Raw genomic sequence first — 19,547 nt, 5'->3', positions numbered from 1 at the left:
GGGGGAGCCTAGGAAAAATAAAAAATAAAAAAAAATGTATGTGGCCAAATTTAATGATTGGTAAACTGCAATTTCATACATACAATATTTGGCTCTGGGTCTAATACCACTCTGAGGCAAGCATTTTACTTTTATGAATTGTGCATTTTTATTGGCTTTCTTCCAGTCTTATTAACAGACCTGCTCCTGCTTGGCCTGAATTGATTTTAAAGATTCACCTCCCATTAACTTTAATAGGGTTCACATTAAAGCTTTACAATGAGTTCACCAAGCAGCCTGAGAACTCAATCCAAGCACATTTACCCATCGCTAGAATCCAGTAAAGTTCTTGCATACATTTCAGAGGACTGTTTAATTCACAAGTGCTTAATTATGGAAAGTAAAGAAAGTATACCTCTTTGCATGATCCCAGCCGCAGTGTTTCTTGGGCAGCATAAGATGTTTTCCAATTTATAGTTCCGATGACTAGCTTCAAGACCCAGGCTGAACTTTATTGTTTTACTGTGCCCCCCACCTTCCTACTCCAATTTATTAGTTATCCATCACATTAATAAGATCAGATGATTATACACAAAGTAAAACTGAAATGAAGGGCAAAGAGGCTAAACGAGAGAGAGGTCACCCCATCAATCAGTTTCAATAAACCAATAACCAAGAAACAGAAAAGAAGGGCAAACGGTTGGGTGCAGGTGTATGGACTTAGAGTGGGTGAATTCACTGCTGAAAGAACTCCATAATCTACTGCAGGTTTAATAAAGCAACATGCATTTTTATAAAATCAGCCACAAAATACAGGCTGCAGTACTGCCGAAGACTGAAGAATAGGAGGGGGTAGAGATATCTGCTCTTTGTTATAAAGGAGCCTCTAAAAGTAGTATTAAAAGGCTTAGTTTTATTTTTTAGTTGAACACACTGACCACAATAAAATAAAAAAATTCAGAGGGGCATGGTTTGCCAAAGATCAAGATGACCACGCAAGAGTGATCAAAATACCACCAAAAGAAAGCTATATTTGTGAGTAAATCAAAAAAAAAAAAAAAAAACCCCCCACACAATTTGGGTACAGTGTCACCACATCTGCGCAACTGTCAAAGTAACAGTGCCATATCTCAAAAAAAAAAAATGGTTCATTAAGGGGGGTAAAACCTTCCGGGGCTGAAGTGGTTAAAAACCATATATTGTGGTTATTGGTCAATGGATCTATATGTTTACTATGTTACTTTTTACCTTTCAAGTCACAGTTCATTACTCTTAAAAGGACACTTCAAAGAGATACTTGAAGATGGGCTCATCTCTATGGATTCTAACACACTGAAGTGGATTACCAAGTCATTTCAACTTCGACCACTAGAGGGCGATGTCTACATACTGTAAGTAAACCCATGCACACATTTAAACACAAGCATTGAAACTCCATCCTCTTTATTGGTGTGACATTCCTCACAATCAATGCCAAGCACATAAAAATGAATAATTCCCAGTAAACTATTCTTACCCCATTCTTCCTATAATTTTAATGGAATTAAAGTTTACTGGTTCAGTGCTGCTGGCTCCTACTTTCTCAGTGCGGCTTCCCTGAACTTCTGGACAGTGCCATCCCCAATCAGTCTGCTAACTTGCTATACCACAGAGCTGTAAGTTTAGATTGATGCACACATTAGAGATACACACAACTCCAATCCTTTTATGCAAAGGTGGCTCCATAGGATGCTTCAAGAGAAAGGAGCCATCCTGAAAACAGGAAACCTGGGGTAGTGGTCATGGCAGCAGCCTAAACTGGAGCATGGGAAAGAATTAAAGATGTATGTATGTATGTATGTATGTATGTATGTATGTATGTATGTATGTATGGTCAGCCTTTGTAATTAAATCAAATGCTGAAAGTGCCTAAAAATGGAGGGTTTAATTATCACTTTAATGTTTTCTCATTAGATTAAATTTGATATTTGAATTTCTTTGCCTGGAGTTTCACCTAAAGTGGTATAAAAAAAAAAAAAAACACACAAAACCAAAAAGGTTATATATTATTGCAGCTCACGAATCATCAGATGTAGTGACTGCGTTCATTTTTTTTTTCTCTAGGTCCCCCCCCCCCCCCCCCCCCCGTTTTCACCTGGTAATCTGGGCAATAACACACTTCCTGTATTAGTGAGACACCACTCTGGAAGAATGAGCACAGGAGGCACAGCATTGTCAATTTGGGGGGGGTGCACAGTGTTAAATGTATTAGCAGATCTACACAGGGGGTGCACAGGGGGCACCTTTGGATGGGAACATTGAGAGTCTGGGAGAAGGGGAGTGTTATATGGACTAGTATATTTAGATACGATCAACAAATTGAATCGAAACCCAGTTAATAAGCAGTTGCAACAATTTTTTTCCCCTTTTGGGATAAAAGTTTTACCTAAATAAATAAATGCCGATCATTGCAAACACCCTCACCAGTGGAAAATGGTTTGTCTCCTCCCTGGAACTGCAAGATAGCTTGTTCTTTTGAAAAACAGACTTACGGGCTGGATGACCAGATGAAAAATATTAGAAAGCAACTAAGGCAGCCATCGCAAGAACTGGTAAGCTGCAATATAAACAGGTTTGTTTTTGAATTTAATAGATCTTTAAAGAAGTACTGTATGCCACTGACATACACAGGATAAATAAATGGTGGGATTGTGGGGAGTTCTCCATGGGAATAAATGTTTGACAACTGATCAAATCAACGTGCCTCCTCCAGACAGACCATCACAACCAGATTGGGCTTGGCCGTTGTAATAGTCCCTGTATTTTGTAAATGAGACTTGGATTTCCAATTGAAGAAAAGAAAATCCACATTTGTGGTGAACAGGAGAACAATTTACTGAAAATGATAAAAAAGGTGCGAGTGGTAACTGTGTTCTACAATTACAGCGAGTGAGCCAACTAATTAGTGATGAATGATCATCAAACTGGTAACTGCTGCTTTAGGATTACCTGCCTTAAAAATAAACAAAATGTATATAGTGTTTATTTTCTAAAGCTGATCTCACTAATGAAAGATGATGTAATATCTCCCTCTACAGGTGATGAGTGGAACTGTAAATGCTCATCTACAGCAGTACAATGGTCATCTCAGCTTTTCATAACCAATATTAAAAAATAATAATAATCAAAATTCCTGTTTTGTGTTTAATGCAAAACACCCTACCCCATTTTTTTTTTTTTTTTTTATTGCCACTCTTCTGCAGCCAGCAGTCACTGTTTCATACGTACAGGTCACCGTTTTATCATTTCTCTCTCACAACCCCCCGTCCCACTCCACCCCCCCCCCCCCTTTTTTTGTAGCATATAAAAAAAAAAAAAATATATATATGTCTTATTAATTTCAGCCAATTTTTTTAGACAGGTGAAAATAAAAATTTTAAAATGCTGACACATGTACAATATTTGCTGCAACTGCATACCCGCCATAAAGCCTGTCGACTCAGGTTCTCTTTTGAACCTCTTTCACACCTAAGCGATATCATTGGCTTATTGCGCTGAATGGATGTCGATCAGCTGCTGGTTTTCCAGCAAGCCTGTTCAACAGAAGCCTTCTGTGAAATCGGCTTCTGTCAAACAAGGCCGAATGTCGACTGGTATCTACAGTATAAGCCGATATGCGGCCTGTGTGTATGGGGCTTAACATTGAAAGGGGTGCTTACAATGATTGAAAAGGGATTGTAAAAAGGTAGGTTTATCTTAATACATTCTATGCATCAAGATAAAAGGCCTTCTGCGTTAAGCAGCCCCCCAATACTTCCCTAAACCCAATCTAGATCCAGCAATGTTGGAGTGGAGTGACTCGGCTGCCTGGGACTCCACTCCTAATTGGTTGAGACAGCAATGTGGCACCATTGGCTCCCGCTGCTGTCAAAGTCAGCCAACGAGGAAAGAAAGGGGACGGGGTTGGGCCGCAGCTACATGTCTAAATGGACACACTGAGCTGCAGCTCAGGTACCCCCATAGCAAGCCACTTGCTATGGGGGCACTCAGCAGGAGGGAGGGGTCCGAGAAGAGGAGGATCTAGGCTGCTCTGTGCAAATACACTGCACAGAGCAGGTAGGCAGAACATGGAGAAGAAAAAAAACAAAAACACTTCAATATACTTGAAGTAAAAGCTTCATCTCAAAACCACCTGTTGGTGTAACTGTTGGTTTAACTGCTTATATAGTGTGGCTTCAGTTTGTTAGTGTATCTAGTCCATTTAACAAGCCCCTCCCATCAGACTGACAATGCCCCCTGTGCTCCTTCATCCAGAGTGGAGGCACTATAATACAAGAGGTGTTACTGGTCAGATCACCAGGTGAACATTCTGACACAGGATTTACAGAATGCTCGTTCCAGGCGTTGATTTGAAAAATATATGAAGCTAGATAAAGACAGGCATCTAGCATTTTTAGGAAACTGTACATGTGTCATAAGAAGTGTTCTTTGAATGCAAGTAATTCGTTGCAAGTGTCTCCCTTTGCTTCTCATTTTTACAAGGCTCAATTTGTTTTAGATTTATAAAATTCTTCATTTTTATTGTCCACAAATGTTTATTTTCCACCCATATTTTTAAACATTTACAGTGTAAATGGGCCCCTAATACAGTGTTGAATGCGTGTTATCTTCACATGTATACCAGATTCTCCCCCCCCCATATGTTTAAATTGCTTCAACAGCTTCCTTAAAAAGGGCCCCCTCCCACCCCCAGACTCTATAGCAGCTGCATGCGCTGCTACACCTATTGTAACGCTACTGTTTTGTCTATTATTTGTCCTCTTACCAACGCGCGCGTGCGTGCGTGTTATATATACACATCTATATCACATACACAATTCATATTGACCTTTGAACTTTGTGCTTAGAGCTTATACGCAAGTTTATTTTCTGTGCTGAATGACCATGAACTTAGGAACATTCCTGTTCCTGCTAAGAAACTTCACAGCAGTCTAAAACAACTGTCTTCAAAAAACATAAACACCTTTATCTGTAACACGTCGCTTGGAAAGAGGCGCAGACAGGGAAAAAAAGGTTGAGAACCATTTGTACAAAGTTCAAACTTCATCTCACTAGTACTATTTACATATTGTATAAATGTCTCTCCCAGTACATGGAGTTCTGTGCCCCTGATCACATCAAACACACTGAATGGAGCTTATTGGTCCAGGAGAATGAGCTGGGAGATACTGCAGGCTGCCAGAGTGAGCCATACCTCAGCAGAGGCAATGGATGCCTGTCTAATAAGGCAGCAGCAGTTCTCCATTTATTGAAGGCTCATATCTGTTTACATTTTTAATGAGTGCAATACATCTTCAGGTAATAAAAGAAGGCATTATTCAGTAAGCACTATGGGGTTTTTGTTTTTTACTTTAAAAATGGTTTATTGGTTGTTTTACAAACAAGAGTACAAAAACAAGATTGTACTTTTGTACAATTGTCCTAAAGAACAAATAAGCAAAACAAATGAAAGGAAAAAGCAGTTCAAGGTACACTACACCTGCCTTTACACTAGGGTTGCCACCTGTCCGGGATTTGCCCGGACCGTACAGGTTTTGAAACATGTGCCCAGGTCTCTGACTGCCTAAGAGCTGGCACATTATTCATTTCAGACTCATCAGTGGCTTCCTGTGCCAAATGGCCGTGTCACGAGTTAGAGTCTGCAGCACCGCTTGATTTCCGCTCTTGTCGTCTGAGTGCCTCCCTATCTATTACCCCCCCCCCCCCCCCCCACACACACACACACACACACACACACACACACACACACACACACACACAGCGCCTCTGTCCGCCCTGTGTGGACACAGAAGCAGAGGCAGAGCCTCCATGTTGCCATGTGCACTCCGAGTCCTCTGGCTGGCAGCAGAAGGGACAAGGGAGGTGGGGTTGAAGGCGGAGCCTCCCCGTTCCCTGCTGCTTTGTTGGAAAGTGTGCCTGGAGCCCAGCTTGTAAGACAAGTTTTTGCCATGTTAGTATGTCAGGATTTCAAGGTACTCTCATCTCTTCCCCCCGCCCCCCCCCCCCCCCCCACCATACACTATACATACAGCTCTGCTGCCCCCCTCCCATATGCCATCCATAGATTATAGACTGGTCTATTCAAAGTCCTGATTTGAATTACATTCGAATTTTGAGGGGGGGTGGTAAATTAGGGCAGTTCAAGAAAGGAAACCTACAAAAAAACATTCATTGTAATACTGAAGGAATTTTGCATAGAGGAGTAGTAGTCAAAACGGTCACAAAAGCCAATATCAAAAACTGGTAGGCAGTTGTGGAAAACAACACACACACACACACACACACACACACACACACACACACACACACACACACACACACACACACACACACACTTTCCATGTTGCCAGCAGAGAACATGGCATGATCTACAGTGAGATATTTCTTACAATATACAGTGATCTCGCTTGCAAGAATTGCAATATGCACCAAACAAGGTGTGCATGGGAAGAGATTGACGACAGTTTCCTACACCAGCAAGAAATCAACCTTCCAGATCACTGGCTGATACTTTTTCCAACAAACATCACATTTGCATGTCTCCTTCACTCTAGATAATGATTCAAATGCACTGATAAACATTAACAGCCTCATTAAGTTAACCAAAGTATGTCACAAGTCACTTAAAGTACTTTGAACACCAACCTGTCCTTTGGTTTATTGCAAGGGCAAGGCTTGAATCTCAGTGTATATGTTAAAGCTTAAAGAGGAACTGCACCTTTTAAAAAAATTTTTTTATAAAAGCCAGCAGCTACAAATATTGCAGCTGCTGACTTTTAATAAATTGACACTTACCTGTCCCAGGGTCCAGCGATGTCGGCGGCAGATGACGAGCAATCATTCGTCTCTCTGCTGTCAGGGAATCGGGAAGTGAAGCATTGCGGCTTCACTGCCCGGTTCCCTACTGCTCATGCTCACGTCACGCTGCGTGTCTCTACTGGTCCCCGCTGTGTCCTGGGAACTGTGCGTTTCCCAGAATACAACGGGGGGGGGGGGGGCATGGCATCTGCGGCGATCTGTCCCGGAAGTGGGTGCAGATACCTGGATTATCCAGGTATCTGCAGTCCACTCCCCCCTGAAAGGTGCCGATTGTGGCACCGGAGGGGGGGGGGGGGGGACCAGATGAGCGGAACTTCCACTTCAGGGTTACTAATTACTGACTGGGTTGTATTTGGTTTTGTTTTTTTAAATACCCAGAATGATTCTAGTAAGAAGACTAACTCTTTACAGCCCAACTTGAGGTACACATTAAATTTAAATAGTGCACTGTGCATCAATTATCTCATTCCTCTAATGCCAAACACATAATCCTAAACCCTGTTGTAGTGTAATGGATCAAAGTTACATCTTCCTCTATGAGCAAAGCCAATATCCTGGGCACCAAACATTGTTCTCGGCTCATTATCTTCTGGTCCATTCACCGCCCCCATGAGTTCTCCTGCCTCTGGAGCCTAGGGGAGAGGACCTGGCTACTGGAACTGTTGCCTCCTATGCACATCAAGCAGGCAGCAATGTGGACAACCAAAGAAGGACCCCATGAAGTAAAGTGAAGAAGAAAGTCATGGCTTTAGAGAAGTCAAATGGGCATTTGGGTAGGGTTTTTTTTATTTTAAAATTGTTTTTATTATTATTACCAGCAGATACTTAGAAGGGATGGGGAGGGTTTGCCAATATCCTTGGGCTGCTCTTATGTTTTCAGGTTTTAACTTGTTTCCTATATGCTACAAAGTGTTCAGGCACATTGTAGTGGTCTGTCTCCTAAACGAAATGAGAAGATGGGGACAGATACTAATGCTGGCCATACACTATACGAAGAATCGAGTGAACCCAATTTCGAGAAACGAACGTTCAGCCACAAGCGCAAACGATGCTGCCATAAATAGTTCAGTGGACATAAATAAAATGTTCATTTTTTTTTTTTTTTAACATATACCTAGTGCAGACAGTTCAGACGAGAAACACATTAATCTTTCAATTTATCGTTCGTTCGGCAGAAAATTTCCAAACTTTTACTTTTATTTGGCTCAAAAACGTCCAAACAATTATCGATTTTGTGCCCATTAACTGGCTGAAAAAAACAAATGGTCTAATAGCCGAATAACGCCACATTTTTCGTATAGTGTATGGCCAGCATTAGACTGCACTCTTACCTCCTGGCCTTAGCAAGGTGTCCATTACATATAAGCATACACATTCCCATGCACTAATTGGGAATGCTCACATGGAAGTGAATGCAACTCTGTACTATGTATAGTAAAGCACAGTTACCCACTACATTAGACTTGCCCACCTCACAGAATGTAGATCTGTTCATACCTATGCTTAAATATTTTGATGCAACACAATATAGGAGGCAATAAGTGAATTTAGCGCTGTATCTACTTACCAATAACCTTTCGGGCCAATTGTATAGCTGCGTCCACAGCATTCCCCTTCACAACTTCATCAACAAGACCCAGATTTAAAGCTTCTGTGGCAGGAACATGCCTTCCTAGAAAATAAAATTACCACAGACTATAAAAATCAGACTCAACCGAACTGTTGTATTTTATTTACATTGCTGTTAAGTAAAACAAGGGTCCTGTGCCCAACTGATGCTTTCAGCTAAAACATTAATGCCGTTACATCATTTTTTTCCATCCCACTTTCAGTGTGGTATATGCTGGACAGCCACCTATCAAAAGAATATACACATCTAGTTGCGAAACAATTAGCCAGCTGGAGCTACACATGAAAGAAAACCCCTCTGCCAGCCAAAATCGTGGACATAATGAACTTGCTATACCCTCTAGCTGCTTACCAAAATGTTTACTCCCATGTGTCTTAGTTGTCCTTGTTTATGTAGGCATGCATGCAAAGATAACCGTGTATACTGTATAAGCATGCATACCTGAAATATATTGGGATTAAATCTTAAAAACAGAAAAGAATGCTTTTTGCAGAGGAAGATGAAAAACCTAGGATTGAATGAAACCAATGATAGCAGAATTACTACTTCTAGGGTAAAAAAAGTTAAGCCGGCCATAGACTATTACATTTTAGAGCGAAAGTTTGCAGTACAGTGAGTTTTATTTTTTTTATTTTTTTTATTGATAGCAGTAGGAGTCATTGGCTCCTGCTGTCAAATACAATGACGCAGGAGCCGCAGGCAGGACCCAGTCCTGCTGTCTGTGTCAATAGACGCAGCAGCAGGGCTCCGGAACACGGCCGCACAAGTGCCCCGAGGGAAAGTGCTTCTCCATGGGGGGCACTCGAGAAGAGAAGGGAGAGCCGCGGAGGGACCCCAAAAGAGGAGGATCGAGGCCACTCCGTGCAAAACCCTTGCGCAAAGGAGAAAAGTATGATATGGTGTTTTTTTTTTTTATAACAAACCTTTACAACCACTTTAAGACACATTTTAAGCTTTTTGTATTATCAAAAAACTGTCAATGATCAACTTTTAGTTGAAACAGGCCAGCATCTTTGACAGGCATGTCACAAATGACAAAATGTTGCTAGAACATATTTCACTACTTGACAATATTTTATCCAACACCACCAGATGTTACATAGCAAATACTTAAAAATTGAGGGACCAGCATCAAAAACAAAAAAAAAAAAATAGTAAATCCACATTTAAGCACAACAGTGTAATATACTGCATAGGTTTCCATAATAAAAAAAATTTTAAGTATATAAATCACCTCGAACAATCATATCTAGAGCAGCAGGAATGCCTATTAGCCTAGGCAGACGCTGAGTTCCTCCAGCTGCTGGTAGAATGCCAATCAGCACTTCAGGAAGACCAACCCGGGACTGTAATCAGAGAAAAATAACTCTAAAAAGGATAAAAGTACAACTCACTTTTTAGTTTTCATAATAACCAACAGTATAACCACCACATTTAAAAGGGAGCAATCTTGCTTTGGCTGTAGCTTGGGGCAAGTAGCCTTATTGGGGGCTTTTAGTTCAGGTTCAGAGACAGGGGCGGACTGACCATTGGGCCACTCGGGCACTGCCCGAGGGCCCCAGGCCACTAGGGGGCCCCATCAGGGTTGCCAGCCTCAGTAAAAACCAGGGACAGTATGTAAAAAACTGTGTTTTTTTTACCTCTGTCTCTGAAATGTCCCTTACTGACATCCTTTTGGTCTAAAAATCCAGAGATTATAGCTGCCCCACCTCTCCAGTACCTTCTAAGCCAATAAAAACATGTCTGTGTATACTGTGCCATTGTATACTGTGTGTGTGTATACTGTGTGGCCCCATAATCTCGGATTGCCTGGGGGCCCCATAATCTCCTATTGCATGGGGGCCCCATGAGTTGTCAGTCCGCCCCTGTTCAGAGAGCCAACACAGAAACACATGCATTGGAAATGGTGTAAAATCCTAGACCATATAAAAGGTTTACAGGTCAATATACTGTCCAAAAGCTCAATTAAAATATATATGTTGTATATGTATATTACTTTAATTGTAAGCCGATTAGGCCCCAGAATTTTTCTCAAATTAAGATATTATATTTAAAATTATACTATAAATTTCTATGGTGATACACATTTACCTGTATGTCTGCCACTCTGTAGTGACATGCTAGGGCCAGCTCAAGCCCTCCACCGAGTGCTATACCTTCAATAGCTGCCACTACAGGCTTGCGACTGGCTTCGATGGTGCCATTTATTTCTTCTAAAGAGACAGTTTTAACAGCAGAGGTGCCAAACTCTCGTATGTCTGCACCTGGAACCAGAAATAAAAAACACGTTATACATGAGCACAAAATCTGTGCAAAGTACCTACTGTATAACTAGTGACAGGGAGGGGTCTCCACCTCCAGCAACCTTTCTAAAGAAACATCCCACCATTGTATACTATTAGGTAGACTTTATTCTGAACATTTAAATTAATGGATTCTTATCAAGAATAGTACTTTCTTGCGAATCATTGAATTCACCAGCTGGCATTACTGTACGATCCATGTGAGAACCTATCCCAGATATTACTATAGCATAAATACATAAAAAAAAAAAAAAAAAAAGAGAGAGCGAGAGCGAGCTCTATATATTTTTTTTTTTTCTTAATAATAATAATAATAATAATAATAATAATAATAATAACTGTACTAGTCTGTAAACCAAGAAACTGAATTAATCATACCAGCACTGAACTTCCCATTGGATCCATTTAACACAATAGCCTCCACTTTAGGATCTTTGCTGGCTTCGCTAAATTCTTCAACCAATGTATGGCGGACTGATGAGCTAAAATAAATTAATTTATAAATAAAATACAAGATTTACAAAAACAAAAAAAATTATCATCAAGTGTGACCTATACCAAAATAATAGGTTTTAAAAATATTTTAACAAGTGATGGCACCAAACTATATATTGCAACCCAAGTGCAAAACAATATGAAAAAGCTGCCCCTTTTCAAGCAAACAAATTACCCATTAAAAAAAAAAAAAAAAAAAAAAAAAAATTATAAAAAAGGTCAGCGCCAATTTGAAAGTCCTTAGAATGATGGAATTACATCAGGGAGGGATATTTCTTTAAACTTAGTATCGTCAGCTGATATAGCCTTAAGCCTCGTACACACGGTACGATTGTTGGCAGGGGATTTTCTGTTGACAGACTGTTGTCCTAAACTCTTACCGTTAGTACGCTCCTTTTGACAACTGTTGTCCAAACTTTCGGCCAGCAAATGTTGGATGACAGGCTAGTAAATTGTCGGACGACGGTTTGATGTCAGATTTTTGTATGGTCAGTACACAAATCCGTCGTACAAAAGTCAAAAGTACAAACACGCATGCTCGGAATCAATGTCCAAACACAAAATTAGCAGAAGGAGCCCAAAGGATGGCGCTCAAGAGCTGAAGTTTCTCGTAGTACATCACTACGTTCATGTTTGTGGGACAACTGTGTAACGTTAGTATGCAAGTCAAGATCCTGGCACACACACTTTTCTGATCTAAAATCAGATGCTTGGTTGGCCAACAATCGTACCATGCGTATGAGGCATTAGACTCATGTAAAAGGCAAAAGCTCAGAAAAACAAGATTCATCACATAGCACAATATAACCTGGACAAACTGGAAACTAAATTGAGCACTTGCATTTGTGGGTGCTAATATGCTAGCACCAACATGTACAGCCAAACAACAAAGTGCACATGTCATTTCTAGAGCTCTCAGCGTGCGTTCCAACACTCAAGAGTTTGGAACCAGGTATACCGGAAGAGACGTCAGTGCGGCAAGCGTGCAGCCTCAATGCATTTAGTGTTTCCACATCATCAAGAAGCTTGCTTGCCACCATTTTCTTGTAGCTTTATATAATCCAATGAGGCCAAAACAGAGCAGTCTAATTGGTTGCCACTCATCATACATCACTTATATTAAAAATTACCTGAAGTCCTGAAATATATTACCTTTATTACAATCACATAGGGGTGTATGACGATCCGGGGCGATTAGGTTCAAGTGATGCATGCAGTTTTCCAGAAACGTGCCACTCCAGAATGCGTTTTAGGTAATGGCAGCCCACTTTTATTTAAAAGTAACAAAAAAAAGTTCAAACAAACAGTAATCTTTCCTCTCAGGGGGGTTCCACCATCACTGTATAACCAAACGATAGCCTCCTGGCTTACGCACTGTCAGCTTCATAGTCACAGACTGCCACCTGCAGTCTTAGACTCCGAGACCTCCTGACTCCTTCTCCTGGAGCAGTTTCCTACTGGAACCCTCCCAAACTCCTAGGCCAGAGTTCCTGTCTGCCGGGCAGCGCTGTCTCCAAGTCTGAGCACCGACTTCCCTTCCTGGGACATTTATGAACCCAGCCCACAGGTGTGCAATTAGTATTCCTGCCAAAAATCAGGCTTACATACACTGCTCATATGCACCTGTGACATGGGGTCGCATCTCCAAATATGAATTACTCATTTATGCAACAGTTACACAAACAAACCACAAAAATGTATATATATATATATATATATATATATATATATATATATATATATATATATATATATATATATATATATATATATATATATATATATATATATATATCCCTTTAAAATTAATAAGTAACATATCAATAAATGAATCAGTAGATATAAAAATCCTAACTCTATTTAGCTAATTAGTAGAGATGTATAAAAAACTAAATACTTAAATATCAAATAAATTAGGTTTAAGTTGTTAGATCACATATTTTTAATATAAGTGATGTACACGCCGAGAGCTCTAGGAACAGTGTGTGCCTCTGCTGTTTGGCTGTACAGGTTGGTGCTAGCATATTAGAACCCACAAATGTAAGTGCTCAATTTAGTTTCCCCAGGCTATATTGCGCTATGTGATGAAAGAAATATCCCTCCCTGATGCAACTCCATCATTCTAAGGATTTGGGTTTCTACAAAAGCTTTTTTTATTTTAGTTATCTGGTCGAGTTTGTTTTTCTCCTATAGGAGTGGTGGTGGAGCACCGATAACCAAGAACCATTTGTCACTACACTATTTTTCCTTTTGGTGTGTGGACTCTTTTCTAAGGATTTCTTTGAGAGAATATGCATTTTTTTTAATACAGTTCAATTATTTGTGATACCATTTATATATATTTTTTACTTTTGACATTTATATTTTTTTGTTTTGTTCATGGGCGATTTGCTCACTTGAAAAAGGGGCAGCTTTTTCATATTGTTTTGCACAGCACCAACATTTTTATTTACTAGGTTAGCGCTATAAATAAAAATGGATTAAATTTGTTGCAGATGCAGACCCTGAGAGAGCTACTAATATGCAAAATAGCTTGTCTCCTAAGCTATGAATAAGGAGTAGTTCATCTGTCCCCACCCTGCTTTAAAGCGTATGTCAAGGCAACGTAAAATAAAAAAAAAAATAAAAAAAATCACTTGTTGATCTTCCAGAAATACTCTCGGTTTCTAAGTCCTCTGCTAGGCTGACAACATACAGCACATTTGTAGACTGAGAGATGCCAGCCCCGCGCCTTTTGCTAAACCAGAGTGCTTGGGGGAAACCCATGCAAGCACAGGGAGAATATGCAAACATCCTGCAAGGATGCTAACCCCTAAACTACTGTGCTGACTTTCTTCTGACTGTCCAGATCTGGAAGCTGGTTTGAGATGAGCTTATCTGAATCTATTGAAGCCAGGCAACAGGCATTTCTAGAAACAAATCAACAAAGGCAGTTTATCTCAAGGCAGGACTACTTTGATAAGAATGAACAATAGTTTCAACATTTTATAGATATGCACTTAAAGGAGACCAGTGTCGCCTCTGTTCACACCTGTGAGGGTGTGACAGTAATAATAATCTGACCAGTATACCCATAATGTAAAATACTGTATGTTTGTGTATTCATTTGGAATTCTACATTTGCTTGGATGTGCCTAGCAGTTATTTTCTCATAAATGCAGACAACACTGTGCTCTTAAAGGGGAAGTGCACCTTTTAACAAAAAATAATAAATGCACATTATTTTTTTTAAGCATGTAAAAAAAAAAATAAAAAAAAAAAAGTGCTTTTATTATTTTTTGAAAAAAAACATTGCACCAACGATCAGCAGATCACCATACAGGTCTCCTACAGATCTGCCAGTGCATCTGTGTGCCCCTACATCAAGTACAGGCAAGCAAATACAATCTGACAGGAAGAGAGAATAAAAACCCTCACAGCGCCATTTAAATTCTTTGAAAAACTACAAGCCGACAGCCGCAAAGGCTGCCGGACCTTGTAGTTTTTCCATTCACAAAACACTGAACGAGTAGGTGCGGCCAGGGAGACAGAGCCCCACTTGCTCACATTTTTGAAAAATTGTGACAGGTAGTGGAGGAGAGAAGATCCCTGTCAGCTGTCAGATCGGGGGCCGTTCATAACAGGATACGTTACATCCTGACTATGGGTGTACCATGCAGGGCTCGAGTCCTGCAGGAACGCATGGGAATGTTGTTCCTGTACTTTTTCTACAGCAGGAACGACGTTCCCTTTGCGCTGTGGCTGCAGGGGGCCGACCCTGCCCTCCTTCCTCCTCTTGTGTAAAAGATGATGTCCCTGTCAGTGGCGGAGTGTAGTGTGTGTGTGTAGTACTGCAGCAAGGGTTAATAGATCATTAGGCACTCGCCGAGCTCATGCTGTTCACCGCTAGATTGTTGGGCTCGGGCTGACTGACATGGTTCTACACCGCCAGGCAGCATTAACCACAGCAGGAGCGTCGCCCATAGTCCCGCCCAACCTGTCAGGCAGCACTGAGCACACTGGGAGTGGCACCTGTAGTCCTGCCCACTACTCTCTAGCAGTGGGCGGAACTACGGGTGCCGCTCCCACTGTGTTCAATGCTGCCTGGTGGTATAGAACTGTGTTGGTCAGTCCGAGTCTGACAATCTGGAATTGAACAGCGTAAGCTTGGCGAGTGCCCAATGATCTATTAACCAGTGCTAGCGTACTACACATGCTACACTCTGCCACCGAGAAGGACAGCTTTGATTTTTGCTAATTCCAATGGGCTAGGGGGAAGATGCATTGATGGCTACAGGTGAGGCTGCATTGATGGGCACAGGTGAGGCTGCATTGAACCATTATAACACATTGTGTTTTTTTGTTGGTATAGCATGTTAAATGATTTTGTTGTTAGATCTGTTCTAGAATTTATTTTTTTAATGCATGTGAATTTTGGAGGTGTCCTCGTAAACTGTCACAGTAAATGTTGGACTTTTTTTATACAAATAGAATGCATATATCACACACACACACACACTTTTTTTTATTTTTGAGGTTGGGTGGGGAATCTTGGGTGAATTCCCACATTTTTTTTTCCCAGGACTTGACCCCTGGTAACATGTTACAAAAGGTGAACTTATGCTTTAAATGAACGGCACTGGGGCATCAGTTGTAAATAGTGACCCAGATAAAATGCACAAAACGGGTGTGTCATTCATTACCATGCATTATCACAACACTTATGTTAACGGACCCTAAAAATTAACCACCCAACTGAAAAATATTGCATTTCCTATGTTTTATATCTGAACTGTTGGGCTGAGACACAGAGGGCCAGTTTACACACCACAAAAAGATCCTCCAGGTCTGTTCAGGGTGTGTTTTAGTGCATTCCAGTTCATTTATGTGCAGGAAAAAAAAAGCAGCTTGTTGTACTTTTTTCTGGAACTGAAAAGTGCTGCACTATGCTAGTATGAACTATGCCATTGGAACCCATATAACCTACGTTTCATGCTATTGTGATGTAGAAAAGAAAAAAAGAAAAATAAACATGTATGTGGGGCCATTACTGATTGCAACAAAATACAAACTGTAAAATGAAACACACAGAAATTATTATATTCAACTCTATGCACCACCGCATATTGCGATGTAGTGCAGTGCACTGCATTTTATGCAACAAAGTTGTGTTGAGGCAGATTGCTGCATATTTCTACATAATGCACTGCAATTTGCATTAACAAAAAAAAAAAAAAAACTTTATGGTGTCAACAAGCCATATAGAAAAACAATTATCTTCTATGTGCATCTTGCATTGAGCCTGCGTTCATCTATGCAGACCATCACAGCTCAACTGGCATGATGGACAGGGTGTCCATATCATGCCCTGTAAGCTGGGCTCATACAACTGTAGCCACGGCTCGCAGCAGGGGGTCCGTTGCACCCCGGTTCTCCATTTCAGGGGAAAATCAGGTCTGAATTCAGACCTAAAACTGAGCCAAAGACGCACAGGACCCTTCTCCAGTGCAGACCGCGGCTGTCCCAAAGGTGTGTGAACCGGTTCCATTGAGAGCCGGTCAAAGTCTCCTCTCATGCGAATTGGATGCAGGGGAAACTCACATCCAATTCACATAAGTGTGAACCCAACTTTAAATCTTTCGCTGCCAGGTCCGTATGTTGTACGGACCTGACAGCGGTGGGCATTACACACAATTCCAGTGGTGAAACTGGCAGGCAGACTCCTGCCTGTCAGGTGAGAGCATTTGTGTGGCTGCGTTGCAGCCCGATCGCTCTCATACACCCCAGGACTGGCGCCACCCCCCCCCCCCCCCCCATGCCCGATCATGCTTACCGGGTTCTGCTTGCCCATCAGCAGGCCCGGGAGCTCCATGGCGGGTGCCGGCAGCTGGAGGGGAAGGAGAAGAGTAGATACACGCCTACTCTCCTCCCCTTCTTGTGATCTGGAATTTGACATCTCTGATGTCACTTCTGGGTCAAGCTCTCAGTGTCCCCGGCTAGCTCAGCCAGGAAATCATGTTTTTGCAAAACATTTGGCGGAGCACAGAGAAGACATGCAAGGTCTTTTAGACCCTGAAGATCTCATTAAAGCGAGCAAACGGTCCCTTAAAACATTACAGAGGGGACTTTTTGTAACCTGTGCCATAATAAAAAAAAAAAAAAAAAAAAAAAAAAGTTACACCCACGCACATAAAATCCCCCCCCCATATACATCAGGGGGGCCTACATGTAAGACCGTTGATTGCGATACACATTACATATAGCCATGCATGCTGGAGAGCGAGTAATAAGCCTAATCCTAGGGAGCTTTTAAAACGTCTATAGAAAATATAGGGTACTGAAGTTTGGCGCCATTTCACAGGCACACAAAAATGTTATGTATCTGTTTACCCAGTGCAACCTCAGCTTTTATATTTTACCAAAAATGTGAGTAATTTATTGCATTGGTTTGCCCTAAAATTCACGTTAGTGTTTTTTTACTGAAATTTTGCGTTTTCTAGATCTTTGCGGTAATATCGTGTGACATTAAAAAAAAAATAATAAAATAAATAATAAAATAAATAATAAAATAAAAAAATTCAACTACCCCCATTTTTTTTTCCTCTAGGGCATCTACTTTCAGAAAAACATTTAATGTTTGTGGGTTTTGGGTAATTGTCAGGCCTAAAATGTTTTTTTTTTAAACAGGTGTGCAAAAAAAAAACCGCAAAAACAGCACTGGCAGCAAAAGGGTTAAACCTTAATACATATGAATTATACAGGTTCTGAGGCCAGTTTAATGCAGATAAAGGCACCAAGTTTAATTACCACCTTAATCAGCCACAGACCCTGCATAATTATTATGTGTTTGGTTTTAAAGGGATGGAGGTAGCAACCCTAATGATGAACCCTTTGGCCACACTGGGTGTTTAGCGCCTGTGCGTCCAATCCTGATGTTTGTGTGCCCAGTCGCACTGCCTGCAACCTATAAAAGTTTATCAGAGGCTAAAATATTCTGATTCTGGGTGTAGGCATGCATCCCAGAATGCACAGGGCCCTAAACACGGGTACAGTGTCCAGTCACAGCATATTTCAGCCTATCACAACCAGGCTGCAGGACTGGACACAACACCTGTCCCTCCTGGCCACACTAAAGACACCGGGATTGGACGCACAGGGCCTAGATGCTCAGTGTGCATGGGGCCTTAGGCAAGTTAAATACTTCAAGAGCCAGCACAAGCATAGATTAAGAAAACTAGTCCTCAGATCACCCAGAGGTTACAGAAATCTGTACTCCTTTCTTCCTTATATTATACACAAACAAGGCATGCTCAAACAGGACTGTGTGCTCAGTAAAAAGACTTATAAATGACTGTACTGACCATTAAATGTGCAGGATCATTTAAAATGCAAACAAGACTGTTAGGAGTTGCTATGGAGTGATCAGAGGGTTATAAATCGAATATACAAATACTAGCACTATGATTACCTGAGAGCATTGACAGGAGGGTGGTTGATGGTGATCACAGCCACTGTATTAGCCAGACGCCTGGTGGCTGCCATGTTCACAATGTGAGTGTTCTATGCAGGAACAAAGTACAGCACTGTAAAGAGGTGAAAAGGCATTTGAAAATCCGCCCCTCTCCCTCAACCAATCACGGGGCTGACTTTAATGACAGCTGTCCAATCCGAAGCTCAGTGGGTGGGACTAGGATGTTAGACAGCACTGCGGGCTCACGTCACGTGCTTTGTTTTGTTTATATTGAGTGTGAAAGTACATCGCATTGTCTAAGCTGGGCCTTGTAGTTCCACATGCACTGAGATCTCTCCAGTAGCAGTAGTTATTATTATTATACAGGATTTCTATAGCGGCAACAGTTTACGCAGCGCTTCACTTTATTCTCTTCTTTTTCCCTTGTTCTTCCTTCCTCTCCTGTTTTCTTTCTTGTTTCCTGTAAAATTTCTATAACCATTTGAAGACCGAACCTTTTTCTGACACTTTTGTAACAATCTGTATTTTTTGCTAGAAAACTAGATAGGTCCCCCAAACATATATATTTTTTAAATCAGAAGCCATGGAGAATAAAATGGTGGATTTTTCTATTTTTTTTCATGTCTCACAGCTATTTTGCAAATGCTTTTTTTTTTTTTGTGAAAAATACACTTTTTTGAATTTTAATGCAAAAAGAAAACACAATACATAACCCATTTTTTGGTAACATATTAAAGATGATGTTATACCCAGTAAATAGATAGCAAACATGTCACGCTTTAATATTGCGCATGCCCGTGCAACAGCAACAAACAACTTAGGTTGTAGTAGC

General features: G+C 40.9%; 1 protein-coding gene across 2 annotated transcripts in view; it reads right to left on the bottom strand.

Annotated features, from left to right (window-relative positions):
- The window catches only part of EHHADH (enoyl-CoA hydratase and 3-hydroxyacyl CoA dehydrogenase), a 117,168-nt gene that overhangs the window by 78,812 nt on the left and 18,809 nt on the right, over positions 1 to 19,547 (bottom strand). Inside the window, exons 2-6 of one of the 2 annotated variants that reach the window (XM_077448445.1) lie at positions 18,713 to 18,804; positions 11,149 to 11,252; positions 10,559 to 10,731; positions 9,702 to 9,813; positions 8,405 to 8,509 (exon numbers count right to left, since the gene is read on the bottom strand). In XM_077448445.1, coding sequence (XP_077304571.1) covers positions 8,405 to 8,509; positions 9,702 to 9,813; positions 10,559 to 10,731; positions 11,149 to 11,252; positions 18,713 to 18,786 — 568 coding nt within the window. In that variant the 5' untranslated portion in view covers positions 18,787 to 18,804. Of the gene's footprint in view, positions 1 to 8,404; positions 8,510 to 9,701; positions 9,814 to 10,558; positions 10,732 to 11,148; positions 11,253 to 18,712; positions 18,805 to 19,547 lie in introns of those variants that run through there. The other variant, XM_077448446.1, reaches the window with a different exon arrangement.

The sequence above is a fragment of the Lithobates pipiens genome, unplaced genomic scaffold, assembly GCF_037356315.1.
Source record: "Lithobates pipiens isolate NorthernLeopardFrog02 unplaced genomic scaffold, aLitPip1_a1.2 Scaffold_22, whole genome shotgun sequence".
NCBI classification, from domain to species: Eukaryota; Metazoa; Chordata; class Amphibia; order Anura; family Ranidae; genus Lithobates; species Lithobates pipiens.
The sequence above is the reverse complement of the archived record's forward strand: the minus strand, read 5'-3'. Positions and strand labels throughout refer to the sequence as shown.